The sequence below is a fragment of the Macrobrachium nipponense genome, chromosome 32 (genome assembly GCF_015104395.2).
Source record: "Macrobrachium nipponense isolate FS-2020 chromosome 32, ASM1510439v2, whole genome shotgun sequence".
Lineage (NCBI taxonomy): Eukaryota > Metazoa > Arthropoda > Malacostraca > Decapoda > Palaemonidae > Macrobrachium > Macrobrachium nipponense.
In genome coordinates this window covers 21378353-21401299 of record NC_061094.1, presented here as the reverse complement: position 1 = coordinate 21401299, position 22947 = coordinate 21378353, and the positions used below count along the sequence as shown (strand labels likewise).

At 39.9% G+C, this 22947-nt stretch overlaps 1 protein-coding gene across 1 annotated transcript in view; it reads right to left on the bottom strand.

The window, feature by feature from the left end:
• Positions 1–16129: 16129 nt before the first annotated feature.
• The window catches only part of LOC135207266 (ubiquitin-like-conjugating enzyme ATG3), a 118001-nt gene continuing 111183 nt past the window's right edge, over positions 16130–22947 (bottom strand). Inside the window, 3 exon segments of the mRNA XM_064238920.1 lie at positions 16130–16445; positions 16448–16536; positions 16538–16555. Coding sequence (XP_064094990.1) covers positions 16408–16445; positions 16448–16536; positions 16538–16555 — 145 coding nt within the window. The 3' untranslated portion in view covers positions 16130–16407.

Below are 22947 nucleotides of genomic sequence, written 5' to 3'. Positions count from 1 at the left end.
GTGAGTCAGCTGTTGTGTGAATGTGTTGAGTGAGTTGCCATGGAAGTGTGCAATGTGTTGAGTCTGTGTTGGGTTTGCCTAGCTTTGCTAGCGTGTAAGGGAGTTGACTGACAACTCAGTTTTCTGAACATGCACGAGATAAATTCTTCATGAAAGAAAGAAAAAATAGTAACTTCTTGTGCCGCCCTTCCTTCCTCTTTGATAAAGCAAACCATCCACATAATTTGTAAGTGCGTGTATGTGCCTTACGTAGCATACCAGCGCTAGTCATGAGTAAATGTGTCCGTCACAAAGTGAACAGAGAGTAACAAAAACATGTTTATGGACTTTTGTTTCATGTCAGTTATTGCTGAGAAATTGATGTCTAATTTTCTAAACATTTTGTTACAGTTCCAAGCATATAATAATGAATGAGTCTATGTATTCATAACTGTATTCTTTTTTATTGCATTATTAATTTTACTGCATTTCAATTCATATTAAACACATCGCAATGCATCTAAATTTTGTTAATTTCTACTGATGCCAATTATACTGTGTCGAAAATTTGCTTCATATAGTCAATGCTGTTTATACTTTGTCAGAAAGTTGTGATCTTCCATCGATGATGTGGAAATGTGTAATTATTTGAAAAAAAAAAAAAAAATTTTGTGAGTAATCTTTGAATTTTTATTTTTTATTTTTTTTATTATTGTGTTGCAGAAGAAACTCAGTAAGTTTTCTTATGCTTTTACCATATTTCTTATGGGTAACGTTTCATTTTTTACTCATGTTCTGTGAATTTTTAATTATGATTTTAACTTTTTTGAGCTGGAGCTATGCCTATCCATTTTCTTATTGATATTGTTGAATGTGACCTAAATTTGTTTTTCTGTAAGACACATTGTGAGGCGTGAGATTCATTTGTTGTAACTTGTGCTTGTAACACGTCAAATGGCCCTATCCTAATAGTTTTAAGATTTTGCACAAACTGGATGGTACAGCACTCAAGGCAGTGTGGCGGCACTCAAAGAAGAACAGAAATGCGCAAATCATCAGATCAGTATATGTCTTGCGGGACGCAAGAACTGGGGAGGGAGTGATGACCTGATTCAATACAGTTTTGAATATACCTTTTCCGTGATATTCAGAAGTCCCGTGAAACCGTTATAAGTAATACTGTGTCTATGTGTAACAAAACAAGTCAACCGCCAAAGACGTTACAAGTTGGCGTGGCTTGAGCAGTTCACACAGCATAATGATGCTGTGGGTATGGAGCATTTGAAACAGGCCACACCAGTGGTCATCCCAGTTCATTAGCGGGCCCCATACAGTACAGACTGGGTCGAGAGATGAGTGCCCATTGCCCTTTCCTGTCGGCCGCCACACAGAGACGTGCATCACCATGTAGTGTCAATAACAGTCTAACCTGCCGTCCGGTTGTGCACTAGTATAGTTAACGTAATAATTATAAGTAAAGGCCACCTGTATAGCTAAGAAGAATATACACCTGTGTTAAACGTTCCCTCGATTATTATTTTTGCATGCCCTACATTGTATGCACGTAAACTTATCTCTCTCCTGTTTTTTCCTTCATATCCCGAACCCACAAATGACCGAGACCAGGTCATATATATATATATATATTTATATATATATATATATATATATATATATATATAATATATATATATAAATATATATATATATATATATATATATATATATATATATATATATGGTAAAAAATGTTTGGTTACAACAGAATTCCATCTAATAAAAGGAGTCTATAAAAATGCCAAAATATAGCAAGTAAATACAGGCAGTCCCCAGTTATTGGCGGACTTGGTTAATGGTGATCCGGTTTTATGGCGCTCATGTAGCGTCATAAAATCTGCAATTTATGGTGCCATAACAGGCAGCGTTTTGGTTATCGTCACCATAAGATGCTGATAATAGTTATGTTGCCATAATGCTGATAATAGTGCTTTGGTGCCATAACATACCTAGCAGAGGCGCCATTAACTGGTTATTGGAGCCATAAGTGCCTCAAATCGCCAAGTTTCTGTTAAATGGCAGTTTTCGCTTATTAGTACCCTGCTGAGAATGGAACCAGAATGGAACTCCTGCCGATAACTGGGGACTACCTGTACTACCCAAATACCCTAGCCAAATCCCTGATTAACATCCAACAAAAGACTATCCCAAAACCACAGGAGTATACGAAATCCCATACCTGGACTGTGACTAATCTTACATCATTTTTACAGGAAATTCATTTCCCCAGAGATTAATACAACATAAATGGTCAGTTAGGTATGGACAACAAAGCTCAGCTATTTTTAACCATGTACATAAATAACCTAGAATAAACTGGAATTTGTCACATATAATTTATAGCAGCAAATGTTGTTACAAGAGCCAGATGATAGAGTCAGCCTTGATTAAACAAAGATAGGTAATGAACATCTCAAAGGGTGCCTGGGATTCAAATTTTATAGATAAAATCTTCCTTCAACCAACACTTAAAAAGATTGAAGAGGAATTATCATTAGGGGGGGGGGCTTAGTAAAACATGCTACCTGTGGATGGATCTCTTGGTATAAATACCCCCATTTCTGTAACTTTTCTCATTCATTATCTACCTGAAGAGAGGGACAGCAGTCTCTGAAATACAGTACTTACTTTCTATATTTTGGCATTTTTACGGGCCGACACTTTTTATTCTATATATATATATATACAGGTAGTCCCTGGTTATTGGCGATCCGGTTTTATTGCACTTGTCTAGTGCACAAAATCTGCCAATAATGGGGTGCCATAAGTGAGATCCAGTTATTGGTGCCATAAGGCTGATAATCAGTTATTGGCACCATAAACTGCTGAGTTTCAGTTAATGGTGGTTTTCACTCATCAGCACACCCCCAGGAACGGAACCCCCACCGATAACCAGGGACTGCCTGTAAGTATGTATGTATATACAGTGGACCCCCAATATTCGCGTTCTCTGGATTCGCAGACTCACACATTCACGGATTTATCTCTGGAACATTTCCCTGCATTATTCATGGAAAATTCGTCTATTCGCTGTATTTTTCTATGAGAAATATCCACATATTCCTGTTTTTTTTTTCTTTTTTTATAAATTTCCTCTTAAAATGCACTTTTTGTGATAAAACTAATAAAAAAACCAGGTATAAAAATTTTTAGTGGGTTTTTCTTGAGTTTTAACTAACAAAATAAGAGGCTTTAAGCATTTTTATAGGGGTTCCAACTATTCATGGGGAGGGCCTCTGGTACGCATCCCCCGCGAATATGGGGGACCACTGTATTTATTTCATTCAGGACTATTAGTCAAACCTCACAATAAGTGTATTAGTTTACTGGATTACCACCTTTTCAGTTTAAACCAAAAAACAAAAGACCTTCTTATACCACCCTGCTTAAATCATTTATCCCATAGGAAAAGTCTTCCAGGCTTTCATTAGTTAAAATTATCACTTTAATTATTGTTACTACCAAACTACTTAAATCAGACCCAAACTTTGAACAGTGACTAAAAAGAAAATTACAGAAAAAGATCTATGGGAAAAGTTGTTTGCAACACACAACATAAATAAAATTTACTTTACCCAATCAACTAAAGAAAAAAAACCACTAAAAAAATTTTCAACAAAAACGGAAATTCTATAAAAGCAAACACAACATCCCCACAATAATGTCGTTTTCTTTTTGCATATAAATCAGCATTTCTTTCAAACCTACTACAGCCTGAAATTATCCAGGTTCATGTTTGCCCACATAAAAGAAAACTTAATTTTTTCAAATAAATTTTGCATTCATTCGAAAAACTTTCAAATGTTACACTTATGCAAATATTCAGGAGTATTGCTTCCCTTCACTGTTACCAGTGCTGTGATTGAGTTATTTAAACAATTTATTCTATTTTGCTTTTCACTTTGATGTACTAATATACAATGGATTTTACTATCGAGGAAAATTAAAGTTTAAGTATGCAACGAAAACAAATAACATTCACAAATCATGCTCAAACTATGTATATATGAATCTTTGTAGTTTTGGAAAAAAAAACTTCTGAAAACATTTTACTGTTTTTGTAACTGTTTTCAAATTTGTATAAAACTACATTTTTTCAAATTCATAATTAATATACTGATTTTTGTTTTATCTGGTGAAATCCATTAATTTCAGCTCAGAAAATAAATAGAAGTCTCAAGACACCTAATCTATCCTGAACACTAAAGCAGCAAAATTTCTGCATTTTCTGAAATCTGTACATTTCTCTCAAGTCGTGTAGTTTGTTTATGAGCTGTCCCAGGGTATCCATTTAAGAAAAAATAATTTTGTAATTATAGAATCCAGCAAAATTGCAAATTATCATGTCACTTTTCAGTTAATTAGTAATTTCCTCTGTTCACATTTTCACACTTTCTTGTTTAAGTGAGGATGCTGTCACCATCTATATAATATGGAGATCCACTAAAATATTGAATAAATACATGATCTTTAAATTTCATATTTCAGATCTCTCTGATGGTAATACAATGGACTCTTCATGAAATAGCTTATTACATTTAATAATACAATTTTATGATATAAGAATTTAATTTATTAACTTATGTTTGATCGAACCAAAATAAAAAAAAATGGAATGGACTGGGATATAGAGTTTGGGCCAAAGGCCAAGCACTGGGACTATGAAGTCATTCAGTGATGGAAAGGGAATTGAGTGTAGGTAGGTTTGCAGTTTGCAAGATGTAACAGGAGGGAAACCTCACAGTTGCACCATGAAAATAATTGTTAGAAAAAGGTGGACAGCAATATGGAAGAAAGATAAATGAACTGGAGGTACAGTAAAAGGAATGAAAAGGGTTGCAGCTAAGGGCCAAGGGGCACTGAAAAAGAAACCTTAAGTAACTAATGTCTACAGTGCACCCAGTGAGGTACACTGACAGCACTATCCCCCTATGGCAACCAAAGATGAAATACTGACTGGATGAAAAATAACTACTCCTTTCACAGGGTATTTGCCATAGTTAAAACCCTTCACTCTTAATAAATGCCAGATCTTATTTAGAAATGATCCTGAAACAAATGACCATGGTAGTTAGCAGCTGAAATCTTGAATTTCTAAAAACTGGTCAGTAATAGTAGTATTTAGCAGTGAAATGAATTTTGTACGAATGAAATTTGTAGTACTGAAGCTGAAATTAAAATGAATGAATTGAATTAAATATAGAAATTAGGTCAAAGGCCAAGCACTGGGCCTATGAAGTCTGTCAGTGCTGAAACAGAAATTGACAGTGAAAGGTTTGAAAGGCATAACAGGAGCAGTTAAGTATATCTTAGTTTTACCAGACCACTGAGCTGATTAACAGCTCTCCTAGGGCTGGCCCAAAGGATTAGATATTTTTACGTGGCTAGGAACCAATTGGTCACCTAGCAATGGGACCTACAGCCTATTGTGGGATCCGAACCACACTATATCAAGAAATGAATTTCTATCACCAGAAATAAATTCCTCTGATTCCAGACTAGCAGAGCTGGGAATTGAACTTCGGACCACCGGATTGGCAGCCGTGTGCAAAAACCACTCGTCCAGTGAGGAACTCATAACAGGGGCAAAACCTCGCAGTTGCACTAAGAATCAATTGTTTCAGAGAGGGTGGAAAGTAAGATGGAAGAAAGAGAATATGAAAGGAAATACAGTAAAAGGAACAAAAGGGGTTGTAGCTAGAAATAAAAATGTTTAGTGACTGGTTAGTATCATGTGCCTATCCACAAATAGGTCTTGCTTTACCTTATTGTAGGTTTCAATGGTTTATGTATTCCATTCTGGAGTATCAACAACTACTTTACATTTTTCATGTATTCCCTTTATTATCAGTGTTTCTTTCCATCCAGTTATTTTATACAGTTCTTAATCTATCCTGTCACTGCATTAGTAAGGCCACACATAACCCATTCATTCCTTATTAAAGTTTTGATTTTTCCCATCTTATTTTGAAAGAAATTCTCCTTGTTGATTGACTGATCAATTAGTTCTTGCTGGCGTGCCAATGACGAGGTTATTGACACCATATTTCATAGAATAGTTAAATTTTTTAAAAGAAAGTAATAAGAATAAGAATAATTACTATGAATTGAGAAAAAAATTTATAAATAACATATATATACATATATACACATCCATATATACATTAATACACATACATACACACACACATATATAAGCTACAATAATATATATATATACAAACACATACTTACACATATACACAGACTCAATCATCATGACCAAATTAACCTAAATTTTTGCAAGAACACCTGCTTCTTGAAGGAAATTAAAAAAGGATATTCTCCCCTAAAATCTTTTCTTAAAATTGTATCCAGTTTAAAATCCATTCTTCCAAATGCATTAAATAAGCTAGGACATTCTACTATCAAATGTTTTACCGTAAGGGGAACAAGACGATCAATCGTCACAAAATGGTTGAGGGTCATTGTTCATTAAAAAAATCCGTGTGTGGCCTACATGGGGCAGTCTCTTTCCGACAGTCTTCAAACATATAAAGCCAGGGGTTGATTACATTAGTAAGTTCTCTCATTTTATTATTGCTTTCTATTGTCTTTTTAATTTCAGGAATGTAGTACGAGCAAGGTATTGCTATACTTTGAATTTTTTTATGTACCTGATTTAGCCAGTTTATCAGCCTGTTCATTTCCAACAATGCCAAATTGTGAAGGAACCCAGCAGAAGTTGACTACCTTCCGTTTTTGTCTTAATAAAGACAGCCACTCTGTTATTTCCAATACCACTGGGTGTATTGGGTTAAAAGATGTCAAAGCTTCCAAGGCAATCTTGGAATCAATAAAAATAGTAAAATTATCTCCTTCTAAAATAATAATAATAATAATAATAATAATAATAATAATAATAATAATAATAATAATAATAACAACTAAAGAAAATGCCAAACTGGAAAACCCCAGGTCCCGATGAAGTCCATGGATACTGGCTCAAAAACTTCAAGGCCCTACACCCACGAATAGCAGAACAACTCCAGCATTGTATCTCAAATCACCAAGCACCCAAATGGATGACCACAGGAAAAGAACATCCTTTAGAACAAAAAGACAAGAGTAAGGGAAATATAGCCAGTAACTACAGGCCTATCACCTGCCTACCAATAATGTGGAAGTTACTACAGGTATCATCAGTGAAAGGCTATACAAACTACCTAGAGGAGACAAACACCATCCCCTACCAACAGAAAGGCTGCAGAAGGAAGTGTAGGGGCACAAAAGACCAGCTCCTGATAGACAAAATGGTAATGAAGAACAGTAGGAGAAGGAAAACCAACCTAAGCATGGCATGGATAGACTATAAGAAAGCCTTCGACATGATACCACACACATGGCTAATAGAATGCCTGAAAATATATGGGGCAGAGGAAAATACCATCAGCTTCCTCAAAATACAATGTGCAACTGGAATACAATACTTACAAGCTCTGGAATATGACTAGCAGAGGTTAATATCAGGAGAGGGATCTTCCAGGGCGACTCACTGTCCCCACTACCTTCTTCGTAGTACCATGATTCCCATGACAAAAGTCTACAGAAGATGGAATTGCCTGGGTACCAACTCAAGAAAACAACGAGGCAACCAAAAATCAACCATCTGATTGTTTCATAGGACGACATCAAGCTGTATGGTAAGAGCATCAAGGAAATAGATACCCTAATCCAGACTGTAAGGATTGTATCTGGGGACATCAGAATGGAGTTTGAAATAGAAAATGCGCCTTAGTCAACATACAAAAAGGCAAAGTAACGAGAACTGAAGGGATAAAGCTACCAGATGGGAGCAACATCAAACACATAGATGAGACAGGATACAAATACCTGGGAATAATGGAAGGAGGGGATATAAAACACCAAGAGATGAAGGACACGATCAGGAAAGAATATATGCAGAGACTCAAGGCGATACTCAAGTCAAAACTCAACGCCGGAAATATGATAAAAGCCATAAACACATGGGCATGCCAGTAATCAGATACAGCGCAGGAATAGTCGAATGGACGAAGGCAGAACTCCGCAGCATAGATCAGAAAACCAGGAAACAAATGACAATACACAAGGCACTCCACCCAAGAGCAAATACGGACAGACTATACATAACACGAAAGGAAGGAGGGAGAGGACTACTAAGTATAGAGGACTGCGTCAACATTGAAAAACAGAGCACTGGGGCAATATCTGAAAACCAGTGAAGACGAGTGGCTAAAGAGTTGCAGGGAAGAAGGACTAATAAAAGTAGATGAAGACCCAGAAATATACAGAGACAGGAGAAAGACAGAGAACAGAGGACTGGCACAACAAACCAATGCACGGACAATACATGAGACAGACTAAAGAACTAGCCAGCAGCGATGACAATTGGCAATGGCTACAGAGGGGAGAGCTAAAGAAGGAAACTGAAGGAATGATAACAGCGGCACAAGATCAGGCCCTAAGAACCAGATATGTTCAAAGTACGATAGACGGAAATAACATCTCTCCATATGTAGGAAGTGCAATACGAAAAATGAACCTAAACCACATAGCAAAGTGAATGCCCGGCACTTGCACAGAACCAGTACAAAAAGAGCATGATTCAGTGGCAAAAGCCCTCCACTGGAGCCTGTGTAAGAAACATCAGCTACCTTGCAGTAATAAGTGGTACGAGCACCAACCTGAGGGAGTGATAGAAAACGATCAGGCAAAGATCCTCTGGGACTATGGTATCAGAACGGATAGGGTGATACGTGCAAATAGACCAGAAGTGACGTTGATTGACAAAGTCAAGAAGAAAGTATCACTCATTGATGTCGCAATACCATGGGACACCAGAGTTGAAGAGAAAGAGAGGGAAAAAATGGATAAGTATCAAGATCTGAAAATAGAAATAAGAAGGATATGGGATATGCCAGTGGAAATCGTACCCATAATCATAGGAGCACTAGGGCACGATCCCAAGATCCCTGAAAAGGAATCTAGAAAAACTAGAGGCTGAAGTAGCTCAGGTCTCATGCAGAAGAGTGTGATCCTAGAACGGACACATAGTAAGAAAAGTGATGGACTCCTAAGGAGGCAGGATTGCAACCGGAACCCCACACTATAATACACCCAGTCGAATGGAGGACTGTGATAGAGCAAAAAAAAAAAAAAAAAAAAAAAAAAAAAATATATAATAATAATAATAAAAATATATGGGGCAGAGGAAAACACCATCAGCTTCCTCAAAAATACAATGCGCAACTGGAATACAATACTTACGAGCTCTGGAATAAGACTAGCAGAGGTTAATATCAGGAGAGGGATCTTCCAGGGCGACTCACTGTCCCCACTACTCTTCGTAGTAGCCATGATTCCCATGACAAAAGTACTACAGAAGATGGATGCCGGGTACCAACTCAAGAAAAGAAGCAACAGAATCAACCATCTGATGTTCATGGACGACATCAAGCTGTATGGTAAGAGCATCAAGGAAATAGATACCCTAATCCAGACTGTAAGGATTGTATCTGGGGACATCAGGATGGAGTTTGGAATAGAAAAATGCGCCTTAGTCAACATACAGAGAGGCAAAGTAACGAGAACTGAAGGGATAAGCTACCAGATGGGAGCAAACATCAAACACATAGATGAGACAGGATACAAATACCTGGGATAATGGAAGGAGGGGATATAAACACCAAGATGAAGGACATGATCAGGAAAGAATATATGCAGAGACTCAAGGCGATACTCAAGTCAAAACTCAACGCCGGAAATATGATAAAAGCCATAAACACATGGGCAGTACCAGTAATCAGATACAGCGCAGGAATAGTGGAATGGACGAAGGCAGAACTCCGCAGCATAGATCAGAAAACCAGGAAACATATGACAATACACAAAGCACTACACCCAAGAGCAAATGCAGACAGACTATACATAACACGAAAGGAAGGAGGGAGAGGACTACTAAGTTATAGAGGACTGCATCAACATCGGAGAACAGAGCACTGGGGCAATATCTGAAAACCAGTGAAGACGAGTGGCTAAAGAGTGCATGGGAAGAAGGACTAATAAAAGTAGACGAAGACCCAGAAATATACAGAGACAGAAGAAAGACAGACAGAACAAAGGACTGGCACAACAAACCAATGCACGGACAATACATGAGGCAGACTAAAGAACTAGCCAGCGATGACAAATGGCAATGGCTACAGAGGGGAGAGCTAAAGAGGGAAACTGAAGGAATGATAACAACGGCACAAGATCAGGCCCTAAGAACCAGATATGTTCAAAGAACGATAGACGGAAATAACATCTCTCCCTATATAGTAAGTGCAATACGAAAATGAAACCATAAACCACATAGCAAGTGAATGCCCGGCACTTGCACAGAACCAGTACAAAAAGAGGCATGATTCAGTGGCAAAAGCCCTCCACTGGAGCCTGTGCAAGAAACATCAGCTACCTTGCAGTAATAAGTGGTACGAGCACCAACCTGAGGAGTGATAGAAAACGATCACGCAAAGATCCTCTGGGGACTATGGTATCAGAAAGGATAGGGTGATACGTGCAAACAGACCAGACGTGACGTTGATTGACAAAGTCAAGAAGAAAGTATCACTCATTGATGTCGCAATACCATGGGACACCAGAGTTGAAGAGAAAGAGAGGGAAAAATGATAAGTATCAAGATCTGAAAATAGAAATAAGAACGGATATGGCATATGCCAGTGGAAATCGTACCCATAATCATAGGAGCACTACGCACGATCCCAAGATCCCTGAAAAGGAATCTAGAAAAACTAGAGGCTGAAGTAGCTCCAGGACTCATGCAGAAGAGTGTGATCCTAGAAACGGCACACATTGTAAGAAAAGTGATGGACTCCTAAGGAGGCAGGATGCAACCTGGAACCCCACACTAAATCAATACCACCCAGTCGAATTGGAGGACTGTAATAGAGGGAAAAAAAAAAAAAATAATAATAATATGTTTTATTTCAGCTCAGGGCCATATACATGGAATATACAAAATACAGACAGTAACACACAATCTAGATACATAGACATGATAAAAAAGAAAAAGAAAATGAATAATCGGCACTTATCCACAAAATAGCTGAGGTAGCATAAAAGCTGGTAATCATAATACTGGTAATAACAGTAATAATATTGGTGAGAAAAAAAAATATGCATTGAGAGTAATAACAGTTGGTGCACATATTTATTATTACTTAAATTTCAACTAGAGACCTTAGGTGGTTACAGTAGTCACGTCCAGAGGACTAAATACAAGAATTGAATGTAAAGAAAACTTTAACTTGATAGTAATCACAGTAATAATGAAAAATTAAAATATCAGCAATAAATGTAATAATGACAAAAACTGCAGATGACATCTTGCCAATACAGAGATAAAGTCCTTTAGGGGACAAAGGCCTCATTTTCCTATCTTTCCCACAATTTAGATCTTCTTCTTGCTTCACTCCTTAGGATGCTTTGTATGAGCGAGTTGGCTGCTGTTTCTCACTCGTACCAGATGGACATTGTTCGGCCTAACAATGATTTTTAAATTGTCCGGGTGGTTTTCTATGAACATCTGTGTGGCGGAGTGGTAGCGGGGAGTGTTTGTGAGGCATCTCAGAATGTCATTGTGCACAACAGTGATGCATCTCATGGTGTCTCGGGTATAGTTCGTCCAGAGGGAAACACCCATAGAACTGTAGCAGCACGAGCAGAAGAGAAGCAGTTTTCACATCTCGCTGGACATTAGGCAAAAACCTCCTTGCAATCATGTTGCCAGATGCACGTAGTTACGACGCCTCTGTTCAATGTCTGCCGTATCTTTTAGGTCGTCGGTGATAATGTGATACAGAAATTTGTGCACAAATTCCAGCCTATGGTTTCCAAGGAAAATTTGTGGTTCGGCAATGTGCTTAAGCGATCTTGGGAGCAGCGACATGCACTGGGTCTTGGTTTCGTTGTAGATTATATCAAATTCCTCTGCATACTGGCGGCAAGTGTCGATGAGTCGTTGGAGACCTTGCACTGATGGGGAAATCAGAACCATATCGTTGGCATAACAGAGGTTGTTTATAGTTGTTTCTTTGACGGTGCATCCGATTGGGAGAGAGTTCAGTTTGACATTCAAGGCATCTGTGTATGTATTAAAAAGGTATGGAGAGAGAATGCCCCCTTGATGAAGCCCGTTTAGGGAGCCGAAGGTGTACGATAATACATTACCCCATTTGACACAGAATTGCTGTGTGGAGAACCAGCGATGTAAAATGCCAATTAGATACAGGGGTGTGCCCCTTTTATGCAGCTTCAGGTAAATTACTCTGTCAAATGCCTTTCTCACATTTACAAAACAAAGGAAAACAGGAGAGGCTGATGATAGGTAGTAGTTCAGTAATTCTTTCAGTATGTAGATGCAGGTGTCAGTTGAGTGGTTTGCTTTAAACCCGAACTGGTTGTCAGTGGTGTGTAGAAAGGGGAGAAGTCTCACTAGAAGAACCGACTCAAGTATCTTTGATGTGATCGTTGTGATTACAATCGGCCGGTAGTTGCCAGGGTCAGCGGCACCCTTTAGCTTGTTTTTGATTAATGGTATCAAGTGAACTAAGAGTAGGGAGTCTGGAAGAAAACAGTGAATTATGCATGCATTGAATAGGGCAGCTAGCAAAATGTAAATTATCGGATGGCAGAATTTCAAGGCCTCTGCAGGAAGACCATCACAGCCGGGCGATCTATTATTAGGTAGGCTGCTTATGGCATCGCTGATGTTACCTGGCGTAATACGGTCTGCAAAATGAAATGAATGTTTGTCAGTAAGGAGGTTATCTACATCCCTTCGGGAATCTTGATCATTTTTGCAATTCAGGATATTGTTGAAGTGATCGCCCCACATACTTGCGATAGCTTCGTCTCGACTGCTTCCCCTACTCTCTGTGATAGCTTTTTAGTTTTGGGATTAAGGACTGGGTATCTTTCCAAAGATGAGGATAATCACCAGACTCTAATTTTCTAGACATTGCATCGGCTCTTAGTTGTTTTACATTTAACCTGCAGTGCTTAAGAGCAAGTTTGAACTGTGCTCTTGCCTGTCTCATTAGTAATACAGTGTGCCCGTCCCTGGGGCTACCATTTTCCCTCCACAGTAAAAACATTTCTCGTGAATATGTATACAGATCTTTAACCAAGTCATTCCATCCAGGTATATTACGAGAATTGCCTTCACGAAATCTGTAGGCAGTCCTGCCCGAAACAAGCATAGCGAGGATTATGTTCGAATAGAATTCATTCAGATCTCTCCTGTGGTGGTCATTTCTACAATTTTTGTGTTAAATACAAGTAAGGCGTCTGCCAGTTGAACTATTGACCGCAACCTGGTTTCCGTGGTCGCCCTAAAGTATCTGGTTTTCTGTTGGTTTTTAAAATCCCAATTTATTGTTGGTGGGCGAACAGTTAGGGGGTTCTTGGTAGGGAGGGAAGGGGTACTGAATGACACCTGTGATGGGATGTGATCGTAGCCCGTTGCAAGATCATAGCGAATATTGCAGGTCATAATAGAATCATGAAATTGTGGAGATGTGATGCAGTGGTCCAGCCAGGAGGTTGCAATAGTGTCCGCTCTATTATGTACATATGAATAGGAGGGAGGGAGGGAGGAGCATTACATCGCTAATTTGGAGAGCATGATTTTGACAGAAGCGAGTAAGTTCATTATAAAATTGTTTTGTGGGGTGGGAATTAAGGTCCCGATTATACAAAATATGATCAGCAGAAAAATCATGAATAATACTGTGTAACCCCTCCCCTAGGAAAACATGCAGTAATGATCAAAATTATTGTTATTTTCCCATGGCATATAAACAATAATAATCAGGATTTTAGAGTTCCCTACTGTCACTTGAAGCCCCAGCAATCTGTCACTCCTGTAGGTCATCACCTTTATCATGTCTAACGATTTGTGCCACAGGAAAGAAAGGCCCCCTTTCGGGCGACGGGCTATGATTTGATCTGTAACTTGCATCGATGAAGTCGAGAAGGTTCTGAAGTCTTCATGAATTGAATCGCAGATGGCAAGGTCATGTGGCCAGAGGAGCGTTTATTGCAATGCAATGATGCCTTTGAAGTTTTTGCAGAACATGTTTAGGAGAGGAATGTTCCGCTTGAGGCCAAAAATATTCCAAGAGATTATGTTTAATGTATCCATGGCTACTCACGAAGATGGGAGATGAATGTGCTGATCATTTGGGTGGATGGGGGGTTAGCCAGGGGGAGTGGGCAGTGTTGTTAAAATGAAATTCTCCTTGTACCAGTTATAAGGATCAAAATAGGTTTTCAATTCTTTTTTGGTATCTTTACTGCACTTTTTGATATTTATTTCAATCTTCCATGCCACTGTCTCTAATCCAACATTCTCTCGCCTTGACCTTTGCCTATCCTAAGCACAGGCAGTCCCCAGGTTACGTTGGGGGTTCCATTCCTGAAGAGCGACTCAAGCCGGAACACTGTATTAAAATATTGCTAAAAATGAGGAATAGTGATGAAAGCCTTACCTTTAATCCTTTGGTTGGCCAAACTAATTGACCTTGCTTCTGGTGAGGTGCGCATTCATGGCCTTGATGAATTTCCTCCTAAATATGTACAAATATTCTTTCACTGCTTACAGCAGCCTATAAGACTGAAATGAAGTAACGTCTGAACATCCACTGTAACCCAGAATTTTTTTTTTTAAGAATATATATATGTGAAAAGAGGTGTAAGCTTGGATTGACGTAAGTTGAGACTGACATAACCCAGGGACTGCCTGTAATGCTCATTTATCTTAGTTGCTAATTTGCTCAATAACTTTAAGCAAAATTCCTTCACTTTTATTGGGAATAACATGGTGGGTCTCCTTGCTTTACCTTTCTGATAAGGTAGAATTATTTTTCACTTAATAATTGTCCTAGTTCTTACATTCAACTTGACTCAGATTCCACCATCTTCTACTTTTTCTAAAGTTGCTACTTTGGACGTTACTCTGGAGAGCTTCATGAATGTATCCATCCTTTGATCCCCCACATTTATGTTCAATTTTGACTTATAGTCCCATACATATATAGAATTTCTGAACTGGAAGGCCAACCAGTCTTTCAAACAATCCCCTTCCACTATGTCGCATTATTTAATGTGTCCCCTTTTCCTTTTATCTTAATAACTTAACCTCACTTAACCTCTCTTTTTAACTGGTAAATCTGCCATCATTTAACATCTCTCTCTTTAATGGGAATGTTTGCCATCAATTACAGAAGTCCTTTGCACAACCATTCTTTTTAGGTGATGGCTTGATTTGGGCTAGCATGACTGCCAAAGTTCCTTCACCATGAAGTAAGCTCCAGTTGTAAGTAAATCTTGAGTACACTTGTGTAAAATCAAACACCCTTCTTAAGAGTTCCACTTTATTAAAACAAATTAAAATAAGATAAACTACACACGCAATTCAGTGTCAAATCACCTTGCAAGACTTTTGATGGTAAATTCAAAGGAAATTTGAAGGTATTCAATTTTAACCTGCCAACAGTACAATACATAAGCCACATACTATATTTTTATCAAGAAATACTTTTCACTAGGTCAATGAATTATGATTATCCATAAGCACATCCAAGTGGGCAAGACTTACACAAAGCAAATCATTGGCAGCTTTGCAATAAAGGTAGTTCAATGTAACTAGTGAAAAGATGGGCCTTACCCACAATGACCTATTCCAAATAAAGGTAATGCGTTTCCTCATCCTGCAAGGGTAACCAAGATTGCATTGAACCCTGGATACTCAGTACAGTTCTAGACAACATTTATCTTTTTTTATAAAAATACATTCACAGAAATTTGCAATTAATCTCTTTCAGTTATACAACATATCACCTAGAGTATTACTCTAATAACAACAATTTCAAGGGCAAAGTTTTAATAAGGGAATAACACAGAGTACTTTCATCACAATCTTTGTTTTCTTTTAACAAATATAGGTCATTCTTTATCCTGTCCTGTATGGGCAAACAAAAAAATGATTAATTCAGCCAAAATGCAAGCATAACAGACTTTTGAAGCCATATAAAGTAATTTGCATGAAATATATATATACTGTATACTGTATTGAGGTGGCTGTTGACTGTCAAATTAGTAAGACCATCTTTCCTGACTGTCATAAATAATCTTGGCTCTTCCATAATCTTCACAATAGAAAGATGGAAATGACCAGACCGCAAAAACAAAAGCCACAAATTATATCAATATAAGCCAAATTTAACTTAAGTATTATACTCAATAAAAAATATATATATATATATATACCGTAAAGGTCTCTATAAGCTAAAGCGTGAAATTATGAGTGTAATCATATTCAATAGTGGAATGATTGCCTGCATAAATTTAAGAAAAACTATGAGATAAATATGAACTCCAAGCTCACCACCACCCTCTAACACGTCACATATTTTTTTTCATTGTTTCTGCATGCCTGTGGACAAAAAATGAATTAGTATTACAACAAAAACCTTAACATAACCAAAATAAGAACTCAGTAATTTACAATCTTGATAAATATTTACCTGTACAGTCAGCAAAATACATCTTATGTGCACTAGTTTTGAATAATTATGATAAAGAAGTTACAATAAGGTTTTTAATGCCAATACCCTAGTACTATACCTAAGCGTATTACAAATGGTACAAAGAACTTTGTAGTATTTTACCAATAGAGGAAAATGAATTTAGCATCAGTTATCAATTGCAGTACTTATATCATCTACTGGTAATATTTCTACCTTGTTTGTTATTTCAGGCATGACTTTAACGACTGATACATTTTTAGTGGTAATCATCATTATCTCATTTATTGAAAGCTGCAAAAAGCTTTTCATTTCCATTCTCATAAAGCAACAAATACTATTGCTTTACACAAGTATTTTTGCACAAAAACCAATTTGTCTCTGTAATGAGAATATATTCAGATTCACCAGTCTTTTGTCTGTCATAACAAGGTAGTTTTAAATAGAAATGTTGAAGACAATTTATACATTAAAATATCTACTGCTTTATGCAAAACTGCCAACTTCCCAATCACACAACAGCAGACCACAAAAATAATTCAGTAGCCCACTGGAGACCAGAGAGATCTTGTACCCGATCAGCCCCACCCAGCCATGGACTGAAAGAGATGTCTGGGACTTTGTGCCAATGCTATAGAATAAGCTATGAAATACTGTAATGGGTTTGCACTTTAGTCTTTTTAAAATTACCAACTGCATTTCTGTATTTACTTCCTAGTCATTGCCACTTTCTTCATTGTAATGCTGCACTGAATGTGTTGTATGGGCCTAGTGGGCCCATGTAAGATGTATTTGTAAAGTTCTAAACCGGACTATTTTAAGCTTCAGTAATCCCAAAATACCAAAATTTGTAACTAATTTGTTATTTTTCATAACTAACAAAACTGAGTCTAACATTAGGATTTACTAGCGCCAAGCTGGAAACCCGGTAGAATTAAAATTACACTTGTGAGATCCAGGGACTAATGGCATCTATACCAGGTCACGGGCATGTATACCCAGAATGCCTACGGCTACCTGTGACCCATCGTTATATTTTCTACCCAGTTTAGACTGCTAGAGGGTGGTTCGAGGTGGGCCTTTAACTGTTAAGACTCAGGTTTGTTAGTTATGAAAAATACAAATTAGTTACAAATTTGGTATTTGTTCATACACGAAACAAACCTTCGGTCTTAACATTAGGATAGACTACTATTGGAGGGAGGTAAGGGTCTCTACAAAACTGACTGGGAGTTGCCACCTTATCCATTTCCGAATATATAGGGAAATTCTAAGAGAATGGACAATGAACCTAGGACCAAAGATATAAGCGGATCTATTGGTTTCCTCCCACTGGGTGTAGATACCATTCTACTGTTTACTCTTGTCCCTTGCGACTGGATCCACCTTCACCCCTCTTTTCCTTATAATCCAGAGGGGTGTGTTGCTACTGAAAAGTATATCATCAGCTAAGATAGCTTCACAGTATGGCTGACCATCTCACCTGCATCTAGTCCGTTCCAGCACATGACGGTACTCTCCTTCATATTGCCCGTAGTTAAACAGGAGTAGGAAGAAAGTAGTAAAGAAAAAAAGACCAGTCATCCCATTCATTCTACTTTCATACCTTCATCTTAGACTAGACGCAAACTGACCCGCCTAGGGGCACTGGATGAACTATATCACTTGTTGGGCTGACCACTGGACCAAGGAAAAGGTGTCCAAGGATCTATGGGCAAACATCTTTCAAATAAATGAGGTGAAAGTTGTTTGGCGCTTCCACACGCCAGCTTTCAGAATTTTATCCACAGACATGTTCTTCTTAAATGCCAAGGAAGCACTCACACCCCTGATGTCATGAGCTCTAGCTCCCACCTGGCTATCTGACCCTCTGTCTTCTGCAGTATAAGGGCAAATGTTTTGGCTGATGTTGCCCATGTTAGTGTTTTCAAAGATTAATCTAGTAAAATAAGAAAGGTTACAATAATTGCAACTTTTGTAGCTGGTTTTTTGTTTCCCAATCTAATGTTAGCAGAGTGAAGTTGTGATGGATGGCCTACTAAGACAGTGACATACATTTTTTACTTTCAAAAGAGGACTCTGCCAGCTATGCATGTCATTGGCACACATTGGTTTTCCTTTCTCACTGGTCTCACCTATTGAGTTGACTGCCTGACCAGAGGAACTTTTTTTTTTCAAATGAGATTTCCAGTCAACAATCCTGAAGGATGAACCACCATCACTTCCAAGATAATAGTGTTTATGGCACTAGCGTTCTTGTCTTGGTTGTGGTTTCCTGGGAGGTAAAACTTCGCTTCTTCCCTTTTGTTTTAAACTTTTTCTGCACCACCACGTACCTTCACAGTGCTGCAGGAGAAACAAGGTAGCAGCAGCTGACATTAAGTGACCTGCATGGGGATTTGTCAGCAAAAGGGCTTATGACAGGATCTAGGGGACACGGCAAAAGGAAGTAGATTTGGTGACAATTTGATCAGTATCTGCTGGATGAGAATGGCATAGATGCCAAAAACCACAGGCGCACAACCCAGTCATGCCAGGATTGGGATCACAGGTATCAGAAAACATGGACATGGACATGATCATAGGACCAAGCAGCATCAGGACCATGCAGATGCTAGGACCTGCAGCCATGGCCCAAGTACCAAGCAGGGAAGTACCTTGAGTAAAAACACAAACCAGGACAGCAATTTGACTGCAGGGCTATGCAGACGACAGGTCGCCAGACTTTCTGCCACTCTATCAGACGAGACAGAACTTCAAAACTTCACAACAGATCCAAGCCAAAATTGGATCCATTCACAACTGGATCAGTAGTGAGAATAGGGGCAACCTGTAATTGACAAAAGTGACAATCAGTTGTACTTGTGTAGGAACTGCAGATTTCAATCAATGCACCAATGGCAGAATCCATTCCATGAAGCGATGTTGGAGGTGTTTCACAGAATAGATAACTACAGTACTAGTTCTCAAAACTGGTAGAATCATATCAGGATGATGTGCAAGCCTTCTACTAATCAAAATACAGTAAACTTTCAATTAACTGGATTGCCATTATCCAAAACTCAATATTATTTGACACACCTAGACTGGGAACCAAAAGCTCCAAAGATATAAGTTACAGGCAGTTCCCGCTTACAAGGCGGCATTGATTAACGAGCATTTCGATTTCACAAAGCTTGTTCTAACGATGTCGTTAACCAGATTTCTGGGCTCAGCTCGTTTGTCGCTGCGCGAAATATCCTTTAATCTATTATTTCTAGGGTAAATGTACTAACACATACCAGAGAATAAATAAATAAAGAAAAAGGTCAGATAACTGACTCGCTCACCCTCCCAGAGAGTGGTCGGTATTGAACACTATGGCGAGGTGAGACCACTACCACGAGCCAAATGCCAATAGAAATCTCCCACTACAAAAATCCCCACAAGAGGGGAGGCCGCCTACCCACAGAGTGGGCGTACCTACTACTACTACTCCATCCCATGCTGCCCGACTGCTTGCGCCCTGGTGGCCATCCTTTTCAGTAGCGCACACGATTCACACGTGCCATTTTCTTCTCTGTGTTTTTTGTGCCCTTTGCGTTTGGATTTTATTACAATGGAGCGTGCAGCCATCGCAGCAGCTAAGTTAAGTACTCAGTGTTTATTGCTATTTGGTTTTTTCCGGCCCTGAGCACGTATTGCCGTTTTTTAGGTATAAATACATCTCTAGGTCGGAAGCATGCAGCATGGTCCTGCCTCGTGATGGGTCCGTTCTGGGTCTCCCATACCCAGAACATCCCCTGTCTTTGTACGCTCTATTTTATTATCCGCTTTGTTTAGGGTAAGGTCTACACGGTTTTGTCATGCATGCATGTCTTTTACCTTATGTAGGCTCTTCCATCCAGACCCTAGCCACGGCTCTCTTTATCGGCATCGGCTAGCTTTGAGTGGTAGACTTTCCTTCGGGTTAGTCGTACACTCCTGGATTTTTTCTCCTACTTTTTTGTTTTCTTTCTTTCATTTTATTATTCGTATTGTTATCTATGTGATTTTGTTAGGTTAGTTTAGGCGTCTGGCTCGCTTAGCCTATGTCACCGGCCTTTGGGCCTTTTGGTTCCCGCTGGTCCAGCTCGGTTGGCTTCCCGATAGCCATCTCGCTGATCAGTTGGTTTTATTTTCGGCTTAGCTGTTGTCCTTATGCCCCGTGGCACTTATGTGGATCACGAGGGCAAGCCAGACCGCTGTCAGTTCGGTTGCTTCCCGATAGCCATTCTCGCTGTCAGTTGGTTTTATTTTTAGGGCTTAGGTGTTCCTTACGCCCCGTGGTCACTATGTGAATCACGAGGCCGCCAGACGCCTGCCCATTCCAACCTTTCCCCCCTCCCGCTCTTCCATAGAGGTCGGGGGGGGTGGCTAGGCCTGTCCATGCTCGCTCTGCATCCCGAGGCTGCTTCCCTAACTCTCCCCCAGGCGGAGGGGTGAGGGAACGGACAGACCCAGACTGGACTCGACTCTCCGGCTCTCGGCCCGATCGGATGGTAAGGTTGGGGCGACTGGCCTTTCCCCCTCTCCATTACTATTTCGTCGCTCCGTTACTAGCCCTGTCTGTATGCCCCCACCGGCTCTTTCCCACCTTACTAGGGCTCCTTTACCACCGGAGGACCTGGCATCATAGCGGAAAAGTGCTTAGTCTACCCCCAACTGGTGGACCGGAACATACAGTTCGGTCTCGTCTAACCTCTCCGTTTCACTGAGTTACCACTCCGCCTCGCACTGGACTTAGTCCGGTACGTTCGAGCTTTTAGGTTTAAGATGTGATGTTTATTTTAGTACCTTAAACCATCCCCCCTCCCTTCTTTTCACCGGATACCTCCGGGGTTATAGCCTATTCAGGCTAGTAAGGGAGGGGCTATGCCCGAATTTTTTCCGAGCTCCGGCATGCAATGGAGTTCTTCTGTCCTTTAGCCTGTAAGTGATTTTCTTTAAGATACTCATGTGGTCTTTCCACTTACAGACCACCAACTGTGAGCATCCGGGATGCGCCGCCACACTTTTCAGGACCCGTGTGGACACGAAGTTTGCCGGTCCCATGCTCCATGCGCGACTCCGCACGGGGACATCCAGGTCTGGTACATGAGACGGTGTACCATATGTTATGATCTGGTGAGCCAGCTGTTAGACGGGGTGGGAAGTATTCCATCTCCGGGTAGCTGGTCCGCATCAGTTTTAGTTCTTAAGAAGTTGTTTCAATTACTCTAACTTAAGGAATTCAAAGGGCCTTATAGCCCTATAAGTTTAAGTTATACTTTAAGTTATCTTTAGTTTTAAAGTTATTCTTAAATCTAATTGATACCCTCTCTTCAGGCACCGGCAGTGAGGGATACCGCACTGGCAACCCTGCGGGCCTGGGTCGGCGGGGTTTCGGGAAGAATGCCGCCAAGGGTTATGCCCTACATTCTAGAGAAAAGGTGGCGGTACGAATCTTCCCCGGAGGAAGACGACAAGGTACGTCGACCCAGCAGAGGCTGCCCGGACTATCGCCTTCATCCAGCAAACCCAGCTGGCGGCATCATGACTGCCTAAGGCCAGGATATCCCTCGGAAGTCGCAACGTTGGATATTAAATGTAGAAACATGGTAGGTGTAGAGGGGACATGTTGGTCGAGGTAGTAAGTGAGCCCAAGGGATACACTTGGGCGTAATTGTTTTTCTACTCCTGCAACCTCTCATCCTTCCAAGGCTTACGGGTGTGAATTGTATACTCCTCTGACGCTTCGGTTAGAACCAAGTCAAGGGTCAAGCAGTGAAATCCTTGACAAAGACGTCGTCGTCGTCTAAGAGACGACTTCGACCTCATCCTCTTCTCGTAAGTCTCCGGCTAGGAATCCCGGAGCAGACAGGTCTAAGGCTTCTGGTCGGCTCTAAGTCCATCGAGGAGTAAATCTCCAGAGAGAGATCCTCACACTCCGGCTGAGTCGTCAGTTCCGCTACCTTTGGTTCCAATTCAAAGCTACCCCTCCACCTCCGCAGCAGCTCCGGCTTTGGAATCCAATGCTGGCCTGTTACAACAGGTGGGCGACCTGGTTGGGTCTCTAAAGAGTAGCATGGAACAAATGATCTCTCGTTTGTCGGATAGGATTACTTCTCAAGACTCCATTATAGCCGGACTGAGCCAAGCTCCTCTAGCCTCTCCTCCATCTTCCAATGAAGGTGGAGCTCAGCTTCCCCCGTATGACTCGCTACCTCCGTTCTCGATGAACAACCCGTGGAGAGTAGCGTCATACGCCCCCTTCCAAGACGGTCTCATTTTCTATACCGGA